At 43.6% G+C, this 15,641-nt stretch overlaps 1 protein-coding gene across 4 annotated transcripts in view; it reads right to left on the bottom strand.

Annotated features, from left to right (window-relative positions):
• Positions 1-15,641, bottom strand: part of SETBP1 (SET binding protein 1) — a 405,902-nt gene that overhangs the window by 189,802 nt on the left and 200,459 nt on the right. For 3 of the 4 annotated variants that reach the window (XM_018039462.1, XM_018039464.1, XM_018039463.1), the window contains one exon: positions 10,931-10,984. The exons of the other annotated variant lie outside the window; for it this stretch is intronic. In XM_018039462.1, coding sequence (XP_017894951.1) covers positions 10,931-10,984 — 54 coding nt within the window. The remainder of the gene's footprint in view (positions 1-10,930; positions 10,985-15,641) is intronic. 4 annotated transcript variants of the gene reach the window in all.

The following is a 15,641-nucleotide window of genomic DNA, read 5'->3' as shown; positions in this document are numbered from 1 at the left end:
ACTACTAAATGATAAAGTAATGGAAAATATTCTCCCTGCTAGTTACTAGAAACGGAAGGGTGAGAGATTCATACCATATTTCTAAATATGCATCAGTTTTACTATTTATAGTAATAAAGACTACAACAACATCACTTAAAAGTTTTTCTGTCCCATGAATCATTGGACAGAATCAACCCCTTAGGACAACCTGTTGGCAACATGGGTCTGCTAGAAGCTCTGATAAACACACTTTTAGGAAAGTGGGTGATGCAAAAGGAAGATCATTTGCAGACCTGAAGAAGAGGGAGGGCGCAGTCATTATCAGGGACATAGGAGAAAGCAGTGGCTGTCTGCAGGCTTGATGCAGCCTTGAAACACAAGGAGACAGGTGGCCGGAAGATGCCTCTTGAAGTCTGCAAGCTGTTCCACTATGAGAGGCCCCTCTCCTATGGGGGTGTCCTGATATCTCTCAACTGACCGCTTTTGTCTGGTACAAGATGGTCAGAAAGAGGTTGAGTTGATAGGTAGAAGGACAAGAGGGTTGAAATGTGAGCCAAACAGTAGGGGACTGGAAAGAACTTAAATGAGTTTGCTTATCTGAGAGGTGGGGCTTCTGCCTCGGGTTTAGAACTATCCTGCTAAACAGATTTTGAAGAAAACATCTTTCAAGTCCTAAAGGTGGTCTTTGAATGTACATTTTCTCCATGAGTCATTCCTAGCCCTAAAAATGTATAGAACAAAGTTACATATCACATTAAAATTTAGACAGAGAAATCTGTAACTCAATCCACTAATAAACACAGATATTTGAGATAGATCAAAAAATTAATGACCTCATACCTCAAATGATCAGAATTACAGGATGATTTTTAAGAAGCTCAAACAGAAGCCACTTTACCAAAAGAATTGAAGAGAAAAACAAAAATGGAAAACTAGAAACATGAAGTCAGTGGAAGAAGCCAGTGTAATTAAATGTTTTGAGTCTCAAGGGATCACAGAAATCATCTAGCTCTACACCCTTGCTGCTAAGCATTTTGGTTTGTTTTTGTTTTTCTTTCAGAGGAAAATTATTGTTGAAAGAAAAGAGAATGATATTCAAAGTTAATCATCACTGATTGACTTCATTTGTTTTATACTTCTATTCTGAAAATTTGACTTTTTGATCGTATCAGATTTGATCAAAATCAGATTTTTGAGGCTAAAAATTTGATCAAAATCAGATTTTAAGGCTAACTCATATTTTAATATTTCGTGGGGATAACTTACATTGACTCCTTTGACAAATGTAGAAAAAAACTTTCTGCATAGGAGGAAGCCCCTCTCCTCCCTTTACCCACCTGTCAACCAGCAATTTTCCCAAGTGTGAACTTCTGCATATTAGGTCTGTTTTAAGCTGGACCCACCTGCACTTGGCCTTCAGGTGTTCAAAATATCTTGGGAGAAATAAAATATTCACAAACTCTAAAGATATTTAGAACTTATTAAGACCAGAATATTCCACTGAAATGCCAGACACTCTGGAAACACCTGGGGGACTTCTTGCTTCAGGACTATATATCAATATTGTCTTTTTTTTTTTTTTTAATCTACTATAAACACTATCCAGGTAGGCAGTGTAAAAAAGATATACCTATACAAAGTGATTGATCTCATGTAAGAAAATAATAATGTCAGTTTTAGTACAAAGTGTGTGTATGCAGGTGAACAAATGTTTTTGTTTAAAATGCTCTACTACTGTCACAGATGCGACAATACTGGTGTGAGGTAAGAAAACAAAGTGGGTTGCCTTAGGAACTGTGGGAAAAGATTCGTGTTCTATGTAGGTATCCAACAAGCAGCCAGAAGAAACACCTCTACACGTAGAGCCGTTTTTTGGAGGGGGAACGTTATTCACAATACAAATACAGTCACCATGAGCCCACCGGTTCAGTTCAGCTACTCAGTCATGTCCAGCTCTTTGCGACCCCACGGACTGCAGCACACCAGGCTTCCCTGTCCATCACCAACTCCCGGAGCTTACTCAAACTCATGTCCATGGTGTCAGTGATGACATCCAACCATCTCATCCTCTGTTGTCTCCTTCTCACCCACCTTCAGTCTTTCCCAGTATCAGGGTCTTTTCAAATGAGACAGTTCTTCACATAAGGTGGCCAAAGTATTGGAGTTTCAGCATCAGTCTTTCCAATGAATATTCAGGACTGATTTCCTTTAAGATGGACTGGTTGGATCTCCTTACTGTCCAAGGGACTCTCAAGAGTCTTCTCCAACATCACAGTTCAAAACCATCAATTCTTCGGTGCTCAGCTTTCTTTTTAGTCCAACTCTCATAGCCATACATGACTACTGGAAAAACCATAGCTTTGACTAAATGGACATTTGTTGGCAAAGTAATGTCTATGCTTTTTAATAAGCTGTCTAGGTTGGTCATTGCTTTTCCTACAAGGAGCAAGCATCTTTTAATTTCATGGCTGCAGTCACCGGCTGCAGTCACCATGTGCAGTGATTTTGGAACCTAAAAAAATAAAGTCTGTCACTGTTTCCACTGTTTCCCCATCTATTTGCCATGAAGTAATGGGACTGGATGCCATGGTCTTAGTTTTCTGAATGTTGAGTTTTAAGCCACCTTTTTCATTCTCCTCTTTCACTTTTATCAAGAGGCTCTTTAGTTCTTTGCTTACTGTCATAAGGGTGGTGTGTGTCATCTGCATATCTGAGGTTATTGATATTTCTCCTGGCAATCTTGATTCTAGCGTGTGCTTCATCCAGCCCAGCATTTCTTATGAAGTACTCTGCATATAAGTTAAATAAGCAGGGTGACAGTATACAGCCTTGATGTACTCCTTTCTCAATTTGGAACTGGTCTGTTGTTCCATGTCCAGTTCTAACTATTGCTTCTTGACCTGCATACAGATTTCTCAGGATGCAGGTCAGGTGGTCTGGTATTCCCATCTCTTTCAGAATTTTCCATGGTTTGTTGTGATCCACATGGTCTAAAGGCTTTGGCATTGTCAATAAATAAACAGAAGTAGATGTTTCTCTGGAACTCTCTTGCTTTTTCAGTGATCCAACGGATGTTGGCAATTTGATCTCTGTAAGCTCATATCTTTTTCTCAAGGCCTTTCTTGCCCTCTGCCTCTTGCCATGAATCTTCACTCTTTGATTCAGTATGATTCAGGGCATGGACTGCAGACTGGTGCTGGCCTGTCAAGTGTATTTTACCACCTGAATAGCCAGTGGTAGGTACAGGGGTAGCCTTTTCAGAATACCTGCTTAGCCATATATCCTCTGCCTGGACCCCAGTTTCCTCCTCAGTGAAAGTGGAAGTGTAAGCCATCTGATAACAGGCTGCTGTGGGCTTAGACACCAGGGGCAAGTGAAGCACATTACACATTCCTAACACAAGGCAGAAGCCATCTGAATATGGGGCCCTTTACTTTCTCTCCTCTTTAAGACTTCCTCCAAGATTCAGTCTTTATCTAGAAAATGAGGAGGCTAATTTAGATTCTGGGGAGCTTCGGAAAAGACTTGGTGCTTTTGGACTCCACCCAGATTACACCCAGATTAACTCAATGGGGTTGGACCTGGGCTTTGGTAGTTTCTATAAGCTCCCTCAATAATCCCATCTGTGGTCAAAGTTGAGAACCACTACTCTAGGTGTTCCGTCTTGACTTTTCAATTCTGAAACGGAAGGAGGAGTATGTAAGCACTGGTAGAAGGACTTCCTTATACCCTGTTTTGCTTCAGGTTGGTTCTTCCCAAAATGGCAAAGTAGATGCGATGTGGTGTATTCAAAACAAGCCGACGCTTTTCCTCACTGCTGTGAGTCTTAGGTGGGAGACTCCGCTGCCTACTTCTGCTTCACTGCGGTTTCCTCTGAAGAAAGGACAACAACTGCCATAACTCTCCATCTGGGAACTGGGGAAGGGAAGGGATGAGAACAGCAGAAATGCTTTGCCAAGACGAAAGGATTCAAAATGCTCCACAAAAATTCCCTGTCTTACTCTGAGATAGATGAATTATTTTTCCTTGAATAGGCTGAGATAAAAAGAACTCAATATGGTATACAAAAGTGAAGCTGTGGCTGCTTGTCCTGATTTTATCAGTGATCAGTTTGGGTTTGAATTATCTTAACAATGGTGATACGCTCTAACTCAAGGTTTCATAGCGTAAGAGATGAAGAATACAGGTGTGGGTGCTGGATCACCTGGGTTCAAATTCTATTTCTGCCACTTATGGGCTTTGTGACCTTAGCAATTCTGCAATTACTTTTGAAATGAAAATAATAGTATTACTGATTTCACAAAGGTTTATAAGGATTAACTGATGAATAAATGTAAAGTTCAAAGAACACTTTCTGGCATACAGTTCACTTTTAGTAAGTCTTTGGCATATGTACACTCAGCCAAAGGCCATGTGGACATGTAGCAACACCAGCTCCTGCTGAGTCCAACAGCGGCTGGGTACTCTGGAAAATCCTGAGCTTCCTTTTCCATCTTTACAACTGTTGACTCTCAGCCTGTAGGCAGCCGGTGTCCATGGGAACAGAGTCTGACAAGGGTGACTCTGTTCTGAAGGACACTATGCACCGTTGAAGAACAAGCAACCTGGGAACTCAGGGATTTCACATTCAAAAGAAAGGAGCCATCAGAAGCCTCTGACTCTCTAACCTGCTCTGCTGCTTTTCAGTATAGGGGCAGCCACTTGAAATACCAAAACACAGACCATCACTGAGTCACGGTTACTGTCATCGCCCCTTCCCTGCATCACCATGCCTCTTCTGGTGGGACATGTGCATAGCTCGAATTTCCTTCTGTTCAGAAACTCCATGGTCACACCTTCCTAAAAACTAGCCTCTCCTCACAAAATGTTTGGAGTCCTTGCATTGAAAAATTCTGGGTTAGGACTCATGGAGCCCAAGATATTTTGCAGATGGTTAATGCCTCCTGATGTCTGTAAGTAGAACTGATTGTGGGGCCTGAGGAAAATGGAGTAAGGGTTTGTTTAGGGATGACAAAGTCCTCCTCCTTTGAACATGGGGGGATAATCACACTTAATCCAGGAACGAACACTGTAACTTCTTAACCTGTACCTCCTTTGGGTTTACAGTCCCCTTATTTGTCCAGTCAGCCAAGTAGCTACCAGGTCTATTGATTCTGCCCCTGTACTTTAGCTGGCATTTCTTCCCTCAGGAACATGTCCCACTGACCCCAGCCCAGCTTCATTCCCTACTACATCTCATATGGACCAACACCCAGGCTTATTACTGGCTCAATCCCCTCTTCATTTCATTACATCTACTAACTATGGTACAACCTTCTTGCATCACAGTTGTGGTTCTTCCCCATACTCAAGCCTTCAGTGGCTCTGCTGTTCTCAGACAGATGTCAAAATCTAAAATGTGGATTCTCATTCAAACAAATCAACTGTAAAATCCATGTTAAGATAATCAGAGAAATCTGAACATGAACTGGGATTAGAAAATACTATGGAATTATTGTTACTTTTATAGGTAACAATAACATAATACTTTTATATTATATTAAAATAATATTTTATAGGTAATAGTAACATAAACCAATAACATAATAGCATTATGATAATATATTTTAAAGGCCTTATTTGTTACAAAAGCTTAGTGAATTATTTATGAGTAAAATAACATGATGACTGGGATTTTTAAAAAATACTTTCCCCAGATTTAAAATTAAAAATACATATGTATCTGGGAATATAGCTGAAATAAGACTGGCGAATGGTAATGATTACAGAAGCTGGCCCAGGGGTGTATGGGGAACAGATCACATCAACTCGGGAAAACTGACTATCAAAGACTTTGCAAACAGGTTATTAAACCATTGACGGCTCAAAATTGTTCACTGGGGAGATATTTACACCACAGAAATCAGCCCATGCTCCAAATCAAGGCTTTTGTAACAACATATTATTAAAGTTGAATAATAGATAATAAACATTAGATAATTAATGGAGGATCATTAAACTAGTGTACCTATTTTTCTGGACTTTGGAGACCTTGTGCAATTTGGTCCCAACCTAATTTGCAGCTATATCCTCACCATATTCCATCTAAACCAGAGCAGTAAAAGCACTCTGTCTCCAGAACACAGCCAAGAATCTCCACCCTTGGTTTGGTCTTCATCCAGGCTTCCCCTGCCCTGGAGTAAGTTCACTGCCTCACTTCCTTCTCACCTATCTTGGCCCATGTATCTAGAAGACTTTTTTGCTTGCTCACATAGATACAATTTCTCCTTCCTCTGAATTCTTAAATAATTTAACCTAAGGAGAAGGGGACGACAGAGGATGAGATGGTTGGATGGCCTACCGACGTGATAGACATGAGTTTGAGTAGGCTCCAGGAGTTGGTGATGGACAGGGAAGCCTGGCGTGCTGCAGTCCACGGGGTCGCAAAGAGTCAGACATGACTGAGTGACTGAACTGAACTGAAACTTCTTTGCCTGGGGGAGGGCATGGCAATCCATTCCAGTATTCTTGCCTGGAGAATCCCCACGGAGAGAGGAAACTGGTGGTTTACAGTTCATGTGGTTGAAAAGAGTTGGACACAACTGAGCAATTAAGCGCACACTTCTCTAACGAAAGGAAAAGTTGAATTTGCTATATCTGGCAGCCACCATGCTAGGTTACTTTCACAATATTGTCTCATTTGATCCTCACAACAGTCTGTGGGATAAGCAGCACAGCTTTTTTGCTCGATAAGGAAAATGAGGATTAAAGCCATTAGGCAACTTCACAAAGCTAACAGTGGTAGAATATTCCAGAACTGCCAAATTCTGGGGGAAGAGTCTGTGCAGCACGTAGCTCTACATAAAGATCTCCATGGGCATCTTTGAATGAAATGGCAGCTCAGTAACTGAAAGTCCTGTTTTCTCTGAACTGAAAAATGTTTTCTGTGTGTTCGGAGTGACTCTTCTTACCTTTCACTGCAAATGTCCCCTTGGCCATAACAGCAATAGCCATTTTAGAAATGTCTTTAAAATAGCTACCCTTACATAACAGCTATTACACTTGCCTCCCAAAATCCTGTCATTGAGGCATACTTGAAGTAAAATCCAATTTTTCCTATAAGAAGCCTCCTCTCTCCTCTGAGACAGTGGGGCGTTTATGAAGCAGGTGAGAACCAAGTCCTTTAGTGGGTGCTCCCTTTTGGGGGGATGGATCTTCTCAAGGTTGCTTTCCAGGACGGCAGATGGACAGATGACACTTGCATCTGAGCTTGGGCCCCATGCTATGGTTGTTTCTTCCTAACATCCCCCACCAGGGCCCTTGTAAGCATGTGCTTAAATGCCCATGGACATATACACGGACACTTCACTACGAAATTTAAACAACCGTCAGATGCCTGTAGGAGAGACAAAGAACTAACTGCAAAGAAGCTGTGGCTGCTATTTGTATCCTAGATGAGAGCAGAGGATCTAGCATTTGCCTTGGATTGCTCCTGGAGAGCTCAGCCTGCAAAAGGAACGGAATGTCTAGCAAGAGGGGCGTGGTGAATAAATGATGGTACTAGCAAGAAGACAAAAATAGCTAGCTGCTAGAAGATTTTTCCAGTGACATGAAAAGCATGCAAACAAACAAAAAAGAAGGTTAAAAAGGCATATAAAATATGAATGTCAATTTTTTAAAAAAATCCCATAGATGTGTACGTTTTGCACAATAATTATGGTAAGACTATACCCCAAAAGGTCATTATAAGTATTTCTGGGGTGGAAAGAGATTTTCAAAATTTTCTAACTATTTTCCAAATTTCTTCTTTTTAGTTAACTTTTACAGTTAGCATCCATCACCACACAGAATTACAAATTTTTTCTTGTGATGAGAGCTTTCAAGATTCACTCTTTTAATAACTTTCAAATATAACTAAAGTCACCGTGGAGTATATTACATCCCCAGGACTTATTTATTTTATAACTAGAAGACTGTACTTTTTTTTACCACTTTCACATATTCCAAAATTTTTACAGTGGACAACTTAGAGCTCTTAACTCAGAGGGAAAAAAAGAGTAAAAATAAAATGAAGAAGTCACATGACTGTGGGGCTTCTACTAAGCTTCTGCTGCTTTTAATCCTTTCAAGAATGGAGAGAGATGGTCTGGGAAAGGTAGATGAGGGTCCTCATTTCTAGTCATCCAAGGATAAGAGAGGGGGCTCAAATATGTTCATTCCTTCAAAGGCACGAAGAACAAGGTGTTGGAAAATGAAAGATGTGTTTGCAGGGGACCAAATATCAAGAGAAGAGTCTGGGTGACATAGGTGTGAATTTCAGGAGGCTTTCCATCTGTGTTTTTTCAACCTACTGAGACCAGTAACCTCCGGTGAGGCAGTTCTTCCTGCTCACCCAGAACAGAAGCCAAGCTCACCGACCCAGGAAGAACTCTCAACCCTAGTGCACAGGCTGTAAAATCTCAGCATCAGGCTCTACCTTCAAAGTAATGTGTTTATTTCCAGGAATGAACATGGTGCCTTTACAAACCAATAATCACAGGGAGAAAGGCTGACAGTGACTTCCTGACCCACCTCTTCTTTATCTGGAGGCAGAAAAGAAGGAGAGAGACAGGAGACAGGAGAGGTCAGACTCACACACTCACTACTCTCCACACCTTCAAACCAGAGGGGCAGCAAGGATGAGGGAGAAAATCATGACTATTTTCCCTAAGAGGCTGCAGCAGGAAATGTTTCAAGGAAGGAAAAAAAAGACAAAAACTTTTCCATGCAAGTGGTGACTATGGATCACGTGAAAGCCAACAGGCCCACTGACAATGAGCCCAGGGAGGGGTCCTCAGTGAATTGCCTCCTGAAAGTCAGTGACAGTTCCTGGGAAGGAACACACCCATGAATGACTGGACATCAGGATGCCTGGGGCTCAGTTTCACCTGAAACCCAGAGAGAAGGGAAAACAATAACAGAGGCCAATGGACTGGTGCACAGCCCCAAACATGTGGGCAATGTTCTGTTTCTCTCTGGAAAAGCACCCAAGAGGGTGATGTTGATTCGAGACACATCCGGGCCTTTTTGATTTAGGAACAACACTGAAGAACTGACTTTGATCTGGGCACTACACTCTGTCCACAAGATTCCCAGGGCCTCCTGGCCTCAGGAACATGCATCCTGAGGAGTGAAAAATACACATTTATATTCCAGCCGCGGGGGAATGACACACAAATGGAATAATGTGGAAAGGTCAGATGGAACCAAGGGAGTGAGCCGTCTGCACCAACCACCGCAGTGTAATTGGCAGGGAGCAGGGGAGCTGCTTTTCTAGGATCATGGCCTCAAGTGTGATGGGCAGACCCCCAATATATCTAACAATAGTTCATTTTAAATCAAATATCTTTAGAACTGTGGACTCAACAAACAGAGAGAGAATATGATCAACTCAGAAATAATGCCAAAACCACACACACACCCATACATACACACACCTTCCATAAAGTCAGTCTCCACTATGTATCCGTTTCAAGCCACAAAACAACATAGTACAAAGCCTCTTCCCACCCCCCTTTATTTTTATAAATTCCAGATAAAAATAAATCTTTGGCCGGGATGCCACTGTGTGTGAGTGTAGGTGTGGAGGTGGGTGGGACATGGATCGATTTTCTTTTATTTTTGTTTTACATTCTCTGAGCTCACCTGAAAGCTTGTGTGCATTATGTGAATAACTACTTGAATAAATTATCATTTTTCAATATTGTCAAAAGGCTTCCTGACTATTTTTAAAACCTCACTGCGTCCTGACAGAAGGATTAACAAGCTGTGATCAAAACACCCCGAACTGTACGTGGGTTTATCTTTGACTCTCACCAGCGGGGCCTTGGATTTTGTTCACTGTCTCCCCCAAGCCTCTTACTCTCCTTCCGATCTGGCCCCAGTGCTCTCAGTGGTCTTGGGGCCTCAGTTTCCTCCGGCAGTGAAAGGGGACCCACAGGATACGCTCCACATGGGGGAAGTGTATTAAGGGTACAGTGAGCTCTTGGCTATAAAACATGTTTAAAGAAGAAAACATCCTCAAGTTTATGGAATTCTTGTATTAACAATTACCTGCTCTGCCTTTGGGAGTCCCTGCAGAGGTACGGCAGGTGGGGTCTTGGGCAGCACTGAGTTGGGGAGTGACAGGAAGTTTCCCACTCAAGGGGGAACAGAGGCAGGGGTGAGAGAGCTCATTTCTTGCTCTTGGATTTACCCGTCTTTGCATACACATTCTATCTACACTGAGATCCGTGCAGAACACAAGGACTATGTTTGTCGGGTATGCATTTATTTGTGTGTGTGTGTGTGTGTGTGTGTGTGTGTGTGTGTGTGTGTGGTTATGCCTTTGTGTGGAGACAGTAAGCTTCCTTCCAAAGACAGGCAAGGTGATTTTTCACCTTCAAAGCTGCCAGGGAGGTCCCAAGAGAGACTTTGCCTGTGCCTCTTGTCGCTTGCTCATAGTGACCTCCAAAAAGCATTCTGGCCAGAGATAATAATGGCCCATTTTCTAACCAAGATGAGCAAAACTCAACCATCTGCCTCTGCAGAGTCTGAGATTAACCTGGCCCCCAGACTGTGGCTACAAGGTATTTGCTCACAAAGATTCCACAAATGGGAGTACCCTGTACCAAAGAGGAGAAATGCAGGAGAAAATCCCACCTTCTACATTCTTGGTTTAACCCTTTCCTATGCTGAGTCACCCACCACCACACATTCCAAGCAGCTTGGTCTACTCTCTTTCGCACTATAAAATATTAAGAAAGCAGAAAAAGGTGGTTTTGTTCGTGATGAGTTGAGAGGAGCCAGTGGGAGATGACAAGCTACCAAGTCACTGTCAAGGCAGGTTCCCTGAGTCAGAGACACTGGAAATACAAGGTGGGGGCTTGTGCCCTGGTGCCAACTTTGTTTCCTCACAACCAAAATTCATAAAAGGATCAGTGGAACTTACTTGTGGCTGAAATCCTTTGAGGTCACTGGCTGCAAGGTCACTGGCTGTGAGGAGCTGGAAAAGAACAAAGAAGTCTTCCTTAGTGATACCTCTCAACAGTTTGCATACAGCGTCCCCAGGACAACTGATCAGCAATGGATAAGACAGAGCCCAGAGCCAGGGCTAAGTAGCAGAATCACAAAAGGCAAATGCAGGCTAGCAGCCCGGAAGCAATGGCCTTTTCAGCTTGTGTCTACTCTATTTCTGACTCTCTGCTGCCTTCTCCTATCTTCTTTCTAGGTGCTATCAATCCTTCAGTTTTAAGTTAGGCAGCATGAACTATGAATGGATTCCAACAGACCCACAGAGTCCCTGAGATTGTAAGTACAAATTACATGTGAGTCCACACACTTCTTTAGGGGGAGAGTCCCTGACTTCCTTCCTACTATCAAATTATTCTGTGACACCACAAGTAAAAGAGACAGTTAAAGGCCCATGTCCTCCGGGAGGGCTGTTGCTTCTTCCTCCTCTTTTTTAAACATCAGACCAGTGAAAATGACCCTATCCTCTCCCCAGCTGCACGCGACTCAGTTTCCCTTTACTGTATGTTGCCTTTCGTTTTATATACTTTTGAAATATTCAGAGTTTATGGGTCTATTATGCACAATGTTGATGGATAAGTCAGGCTGTGTATGTTCAGTATCTCTGTGTTCAATTCATATTAAAGGGTAAAGTTAAGGTTTTAATATGTTTGCATGCTATCCAGAAGACACTCAGTGAAGTCCTAAGATAAATTAATAAAATACTCACATTCTTAATTGTTGCTCAAAAATGCTGGGAAAGCAGGATAAAGAGAAAAGAGGCAGATGCTTATTTTGATTCAAGGAGTGTGACTGCTTGCTAGCTTTGTTAGGCCTGGAGAGCGTTTGTGAAAAATAAGAAAGATTTCATGTTTGCTGTAACAATATTTTGTTTGGTTCAAGAAAGAGAGGAAGTCATGCTGGGCTGCAGTGCCTCCAGCCTTAGAAAAGCTCAACTGGGCTCTTTAGCTCAGAAAAGTTCAACTGAGCTCATTGCTCTTTAGGCAATGACTTTGCCTAAAATGATGCACAAAGTGGTGTAAACTCTGGGATACAGTAGGAAGGAGGTGGAGATTGCAAAAGCTGTACCTCTCTCCCCACACCCAGGCCTGCAGGTAGCTTCCCGCTGAGCCAACCCCCACAACCCGGCCCCGACCCCGCCACACCCCCCAAGCCCAGGGACGTGGAATTCGCCTGGAAAGGTGGCACCATCCTGAGAGAGAGGCAGCTTAGCCCCTGTGAGTGCAAACACAGCCAACAACAAGCCGCGAGGGCACCTCATGAGACACTGGGGCCGGAACATAATTATAAGGCGTCTCTGCCTGCAAGGAACATACAATTTGGTCCAAGGGTAAGACACACATATGTCAGCTTGAGTAGACTGTTAGTGTCAAACTGTGAACAATGTAAGGCAAGAAATGTCAGGGTGGGGTTACTAAAATAAGAGTTTCAACTGAGCCTTGAAAATGGCAAGGCGGCAGTGCACGGAGCTCCTTCAGGTGGGCAGTGGGAAGAAGACATGGCAAAGGGGTTCACCAACCCCAGCAGGCAGCTCACTTTGCATTATCCGCTGCTAGCCATGGTGTACTTTAAGGAAGAAGGGTGGGAATCAGCCTCATTGTTGCTGCTTTACAGAATTTTTTTTAATCTTCGAAACTCCTTCATGAGATAGAAAGTATCTCCACTTTACGGATGGGAAAATCGAGACTCTGGGAGGTTAAACAGCCTTTTTTAGGTCACACAGGTCTGGCAGGAACTCTTCTACTGCCTTTTTATGAGGTTTACGAGGCAACAGAAGTGAGAGCAAAGCGTCTAGCTCTTCCTAGTTCTGAGACACTGCAACAGAAAACAAACCACAGGGGTGCTCATAGCATCTCAGCATTTGCACTATTTTGTCAAATCAGAGGCTTGGGACTGAGTAATGACCATATCCAGATTGAATGGAAACAGAGATGTGGCATTTTGGGTTATTATTCCTTATGGCCCAAGCCCAACAAGTTAGGATCTATCCCATCCTCTCTGGAAAACTTATATCCTTTTCCCTTCTCTTAGAAAAGCAAAAGATGCATGAAATGTAGTTCTTTTTTCTTTCTTGGCTGTGCCACACAGCATGCAGAATCTTAGTTCCTTGACCAGGCATCAAACCTGCGCCCTCTGTGGTGGAAGCACAGAGTCCTAACCACTGGACCGCCAGGGAATTCCTACAACTTAGTTCTTAATTATTTGAAGTTTTATCTTGTGCTGGTGTGTGTGTGTGTGTGTGTGTGTGTGTGTGTGTGTGTGTGTGTGTGTTTAAATTTTCCTTTTTTAGCCTAAACAAGTCCATGCACAACAAGACAATGGTTTATATCCCACACAACTATTGCATTTCTCAAGAAAAGTCTTGACATACAATTAGTCATTGAATGCCTGTTGGTCAAATAACTTAAAAGTAGGGAATACTGTCAAACTAGAGGTGAGGACTAGAATGACTAAGCTGCTGAGATGTGTGAGAGATGGCCTATGACATCCTTCAAGCTGACAAGAGGAAATGACATCTAGAATGCATAGCACTTCCTGCATGAAGTAAGCATTCAAATATCTGGATGAATTAATCAGCTCCAACATGGGAACACGTCCTTCTATGTCCATGATAGATTTTAGTAGAGAATAACAGCTTATGCTTCAGTGCATGAGTCTCAAGGTTAAATTGAAGAAAGAACAGTAAGGGCAAAATATAAACCACACCCCTTGAACACACCCCTTTCTAGAGCTGATTGTTTCATAGCTGATTCCACATTCTGCTCCCAGGAAAGGAGAGAGAACTGACCCTCAGGCACTAAAGTGTGGAGCTCAGGTACAGATTAGAAATACACAACAGTAAGTCCTCCCATATTTCAGAACTGAAGACCACCTAGATCTGGACCCCCAAAAAAGACTCCCAGTCTTGTCAGGACTTGAAAGAGACAGCCAAAGGTCCCTGGATGGATGAGGAAATCACTGAGTCTCCAGGAAGCTCAGGAACCACCTCTGCTGGGCAACTAGAGGAGCGGAGGTGGTACAGACAGAAGATCCCCACTCTGTCCATCTCTCCCTCCTTTCAATCAGCACAGCTCAGCTTTTCTCTTTTTCATGTACATAGTTTCATTTGAGAACAAATATTCTGTGACTAAAACAAATTTGAAACCTCCAGACTAAGTCCTTGTTTTGCACAAAGTTGAGAAGTGGCTTCTTCAAGTCCCATTGCTAAACTAACAACAAGCCTGTGTGGGTTCACGACCCCTGGTCCCTCTGCAGAAACATCCATGAGTGACTATCTTGGTCCGGTCCAACCCTCATACCCAGGCATGACTGGCTGCTGGTCTCTATCCTGAAGGTAGGGAAGATGGGCTCAGGGGTGGAGGCATGGCCAAGAAGATATGACAATGTCCTTCCATAAGGAGTGTCCTCAAAAGCACTGATACAGACCATCCAAACTGTCCCCCACAACCAGATCCCATCCTCATCCCGTCCCACAGGACACCAATTCACTTCTCTCAGAGCATCCTAGCTGTGTGGGGAGGGATTCAGGACAGGGGAGGCAGAGAGGGAGGAAAATTCAATCCTCCCTAGCTCTGGGGACTTCAATCAGGCTGGCAGTAATGAAAAGGATCCTGCCTTTTCCCAGGATGGCTGAATGTCTGCGCTGCTCCCAGCAAGAGAGCTGGGCGGGTGTGGGGGAGAAGGGTAGACGGAATTACATTTAAAAGGCAAAGGAAGGAGAAAATTCTTTCATCTCCCTGGTGGAGCTGGGCAGCGATCCTGGGGCCCTGTCTCAGACCGTTCTCATTCCTGACACGTCTCCCTGCTCTCTGCAACAGTCCACACTCAGAACATTGGGACGATGACCCTGCTTTCCATTTTGGAGGAGTTGCACTTTCTCTCTTGGCGCAAGCTCAATTTTTTTCTGGGTTTCTCTAAGCCCAAAGGGCAGGCTGGGGAGCAGGGGGCTTAGAGGAAGATGAAGGCAGCTGTGGGGCCCTCGGGTGAGAGAAACAGCTTTCCTTTCACAAGCATTCCTCTCGCACCCAGTTCACTGGATGGGATCCCTTTGCTTCTGGCACCAGAAGTCACCCCCAGCACAGCTGCAGCCAGCATCACCCTGGGACCTCCATGGGCCTCAGACTGCCTCTCAAACAGCTTCCTTTTCACCTGCTGAAGTCTATAGCTTCCAGAGCTTCCTTCAAAGGAGGGGAGGAGGCTGCTCCACTTCCCTCTGTGACTTCCAGCCCCAGGAACATCACTTCCCTTCATCAAAAGGACACATCACATCTGGGTAGGGTGGAGCCTAGTATGTCTCCACCAGTCCCTCCTCTGGCTGACCCAGGATACAGGCGTCTGGAAAGGGGATTCCTGATACAACACAGGTTGGGGCTCACACTGGACATGTGGCTGAAAGGATCTCAGCCTTGTAGACACGCAGCTGGACACAATGAAGCCTGGCTGTGCTAGGGATGCTCTGGGTCCAATATTTGCTCTTCTCCAATACTCGCTTGACGTGGGCCAGAAAAGCAGATGACAACATGTGAGATGGACAGGTGGAAGGATGGATGGGTGGGTGGTAGATCCGGAGGTAGGCAGGTACACAGGTAAAGGAACAAAGCAAAGACTGCTTTGGGAGTACAAATGACCCT

This window comes from Capra hircus, chromosome 24 (assembly GCF_001704415.2).
Source record: "Capra hircus breed San Clemente chromosome 24, ASM170441v1, whole genome shotgun sequence".
NCBI lineage: Eukaryota > Metazoa > Chordata > Mammalia > Artiodactyla > Bovidae > Capra > Capra hircus.
The sequence above is the reverse complement of the archived record's forward strand: the minus strand, read 5'-3'. Positions and strand labels throughout refer to the sequence as shown.